The sequence below is a fragment of the Anneissia japonica genome, unplaced genomic scaffold (assembly GCF_011630105.1).
Source record: "Anneissia japonica isolate Jap-2015-1 unplaced genomic scaffold, ASM1163010v1 scaffold287574_len47403_cov131, whole genome shotgun sequence".
Lineage (NCBI taxonomy): Eukaryota > Metazoa > Echinodermata > Crinoidea > Comatulida > Comatulidae > Anneissia > Anneissia japonica.
This window is the reverse complement of record NW_022749252.1, coordinates 45,258-49,084: the sequence shown is the minus strand read 5'-3', so window position 1 is coordinate 49,084 and position 3,827 is coordinate 45,258. Positions and strand designations below refer to the sequence as shown.

Here is a 3,827-nt window from a genome sequence, read left to right as displayed (position 1 = left end):
ACAATACTTAAAAATGATGTGTCAACACATAACTATCAGGCAATAGGCCTAATGCTTAGCTTCTAGTGCAAAGGTAAGAAAAGTGCAGCCCGATGGTGATCAATCTTTTTTTTCTGCCCATGACCACCCTATAATGTGCAGCCATCCTACCATTTTTGACTAGAAAACTCCTTGTTTTTTGACGGCCTAACACTAATATCTGTAGAAATTAATATCAAAACTTAGCATAAAGTGGTATAATAACAGTGAATGAAGGTTTTTCTAGAAGTGTCAAATTTCGGTAGCGGCCACACAATTCAGGTACCATGACCATATACTCGCAGCTTCAATATTAAAAAATATTTAAAGTGCATTTATTATATTAAATAAATGTAAAAATGTAGCAAAAATATTATTATAATTAATCAATATTACATAATTAAAAAATATAGATTCAGAAGCAGATTTGTAAATACAATGAAAGACAATTATTAAAAATCACTGAATTGCACTTGATGCATGATCACAAATAAAATATATTAATACAATACCATTTAAACCACTGAAATCACATACAATACTAGAAAACATATAACAAATGATGTGTCAGGGCCATACATACATTATCTAGGCAATGATTACATTAAATAGTTATTAATACAGGGTTAAGTAGTAAATTAATAGTTATGAAATGGTAAAAGAACCATTTAAATCCGACATTTTGTTATGAAGTTACAGAAGTAATAAATAACTGTAAAGCTGTTTAAAGTACCGTTTTTGAGAAATCAGCCTTCAAATTTTTTACCCATTTCTCAGGTAGAGACTATCACTAAATCATTAATAAATGTTGTTTTAATGTCAGAAATGAGAAAAATAACAACACAGCATGATGTATATATAAATGAAATTTAGTTTAAAATAGATTTCGAAAAATTTGACATTCCAACATGTTTTGGCCATTATCTCCGAAACCACATATACAGTGATCTACGCAACCATGAACAAACTTTAACTAGGTTTTTTTTAATTTTTTAAATTCCAATACTATTATCTCTTTTTTAAAATGAATTTCATCTTTACTTGCAACTTTTGTTCTGTTGTATGGTAGAATCTCTCCTGCGTGAGAGTGTTCCTCTGCTTTAATAGAGTGAGCCAATAAATTATTGAACAACAAGGAGTTGATATAGTATCCCGGCAACCATCTATAGTTAGTTAACTGATATTTGTGAGTATTGTCTTTGTGGTTTAGGCTGGACTCTCCTTGATCGGTGGATTTCATTCTCCTGTGTAGGCACTTCATTTTCCTCATCAATCTCTTCTTGTTGCTTAGCGAACTCTATGAATACCTAAAAAAAAGTAAACACATAAATACAACTAAGTATATATAAAAATAACTACAGTATATAAAAAGTATAACAAATATAATAAAATAACAAAGTATGTACAAATTAACTATGTAATCAATTAATTAGATTATACCATATATACCAGGGATCCGAAGTTTTCCCCAGCACCCAGGAGTCTCCTAGAAATTGGGAAGGCTTCCGGATAATAACCCATCTTCCGCAAATTCACGATATTTGCAGGTTTTTACTACTGTATTATTAATTGCCTCTCAGAAGTCAACACCGATGGGTATCACAGCAAAATAGGATCGTTGTGGAATTATGCGGACATGTAGCTACTATATGTGCCTCTTTACAACCGCTAGGTAGTCATGGACCACGCCCATACACAATTCAGCACAATGATTCCGCGAGTTATGGGTTATTCTCCTACCTTTACCCCCTACCATTAGATGTGTTCATCTTCTTCTCGAGTTACTACGTAGTTAGTGTGTATGATCTTGCTTACGTAGTGTGGTAAACGCTCCTTCTGTGGCCGGACTGGGGGATGAGCGGTCAAGACAGGTGAACTGGGACATACAGCCATAATATTGGCGAACGGCACCCCACCTATGGTTCCGGTGGTGGAACAAGTCTTCCCGGATACGGACTATAAACCATAGGCCCTTTTGTACATAATTGGCTCGTGTGAACTTTAAAGAACCCAGTATATCCTTCGAGAAGTGTAGGGAGTTACCCCAGTGTTACTGGTCCATTAGATGTGTTAAGAATGCTCTTCATATAAACAGGTCTCACAGAAGTGGCTTCTTCCAACTTGTGACCCCCTCTGTATATACTGTCTAGGATAAGAAAATTTTTTTTTTCTGACTGAAAAAATTCACATAGTGACATGACAAATAACTTTAAAAGATTTCAGATGCCTACTTACCTGTTCAAGGGTAGATTGACTAAAGCTGTATTCTTCAATTTCAAACTCAGATTTTCCTGCAAAGGAATAAGACAAAATAATAATTAGATTGGATATCTAGGTAGTTACGATACTTGACTTTCAATTATAAGAGACCTGGTTCAAATTTCTCACAAATGTTAAGTGCGAGACACAGAATTTTTGGAGTAAAACGCACAAAGTATGAAACGCTACTGTAAGTCCAAACACTTGTTCAGCGGATCTTCTCGGTGGTAAATTGGGCAATAAACGAGATTTCAATAATCCTAGTCTTTTCTGAGAATGCACAGCATTCTTTAACATGCACGTGGACCATGTTTTACACAAGATCAATGCCTTAAAATTCTTATCCAAAAGACGGTGCACTATTGTAAACTTGTATGCAGATCTGAAACGATCTCCACAGTTCCCAGCACACACGGTAGCTGCCACGTGGGTTTAAATCCTGACAGTACAGGATAATAATTGGCTCACACTACACGATCACATGACCAAATGTGGAGAGTACTACTATGTTAGTACTTTTAAAACCTACCTACCTTTGTTTTTATTTATTTTTTTAAAATTATTTGCATTAATATAACAACATAACACATAAGGTATTTTAATACAGTAAAAAGAATATACAGCATACAGAATGTATTTTATCAACACTCTTTTTAAAACGAAGCACTCAGAATGTAATACATTATTTTTTCCCTTATTATCTTCTTTTCTTTCTTTATATTAATTTAAAGCAAGTAACCTATTTAAATATAAGACTGTAACTTTAAATTAATATAGTAATACATTAAATGTATTATTGCCACATAAAGGTTAAAGGTTAATCATTTATATTGTGCAAAATAACATATATATGATGCTTGCCATTCCAACACCAGCATACTATCGCTGTTAAATCTACTCATAACTTTGGCAATAATAATTTAATTCCAGTAAATAACCATCTTTCTAAAGCTTATAATATGAATTATATTAAAAAGTAAAATTTCATGTTTTAGTCGCTGATGCTGGATTTGGCATGGCAAGTCCCATCTTAAGCGCCCACCTTCTTGCATGATCTCAAAAACTTTAGCCAGCGAGTTCACTTCATCTCTCGGTACTTTTATAGTCACACGTTCTGAAAAGCACTCAATAACTTCAGCGCTGGGGAAGAAGGTACGCACATGTCGGATGAACTTTGTCAGTTTATCTTCCAGGAGGGCTGTCGTGTCCCCGGCCCCCCTTGCGAAAGCAACAAGGTTCAGCTTAGCTTCTAAGAGATAGCCTCCACCGTATTTGTCCTTCAAGTGTTGGGTGGTCCCTAGACATCTGGAAGATAAAAAGATTTGTTGTTACCTTAAAATTATTGTCAGTGATGAGCTAATAATATACATAAGTAAATATATGGATTAATTATTAAATTTCAATTGTAAATTTAAACATGAAATACTTAATTGCCAATTAACACTATGTTGTATGTTATATACTATTAAATACTGGTAATGTCAACCTCAATGAATAATAACAATATTTTTTAATATTGCAAGAAAGCAAATTTTGGTTCAAATGGCAGG

At 33.7% G+C, this 3,827-nt stretch overlaps 1 protein-coding gene across 1 annotated transcript in view; it reads right to left on the bottom strand.

The window, feature by feature from the left end:
* Window positions 1-746: 746 nt before the first annotated feature.
* Window positions 747-3,827, bottom strand: part of LOC117121045 (ATP-binding cassette sub-family A member 5-like) — a 45,629-nt gene continuing 42,548 nt past the window's right edge. The window contains exons 32-34 of the mRNA XM_033266141.1: window positions 3,320-3,582; window positions 2,254-2,309; window positions 747-1,325 (exon numbers count right to left, since the gene is read on the bottom strand). Of these exons, the coding sequence (XP_033122032.1) occupies window positions 1,188-1,325; window positions 2,254-2,309; window positions 3,320-3,582 (457 nt within the window). The 3' untranslated portion in view covers window positions 747-1,187. The remainder of the gene's footprint in view (window positions 1,326-2,253; window positions 2,310-3,319; window positions 3,583-3,827) is intronic.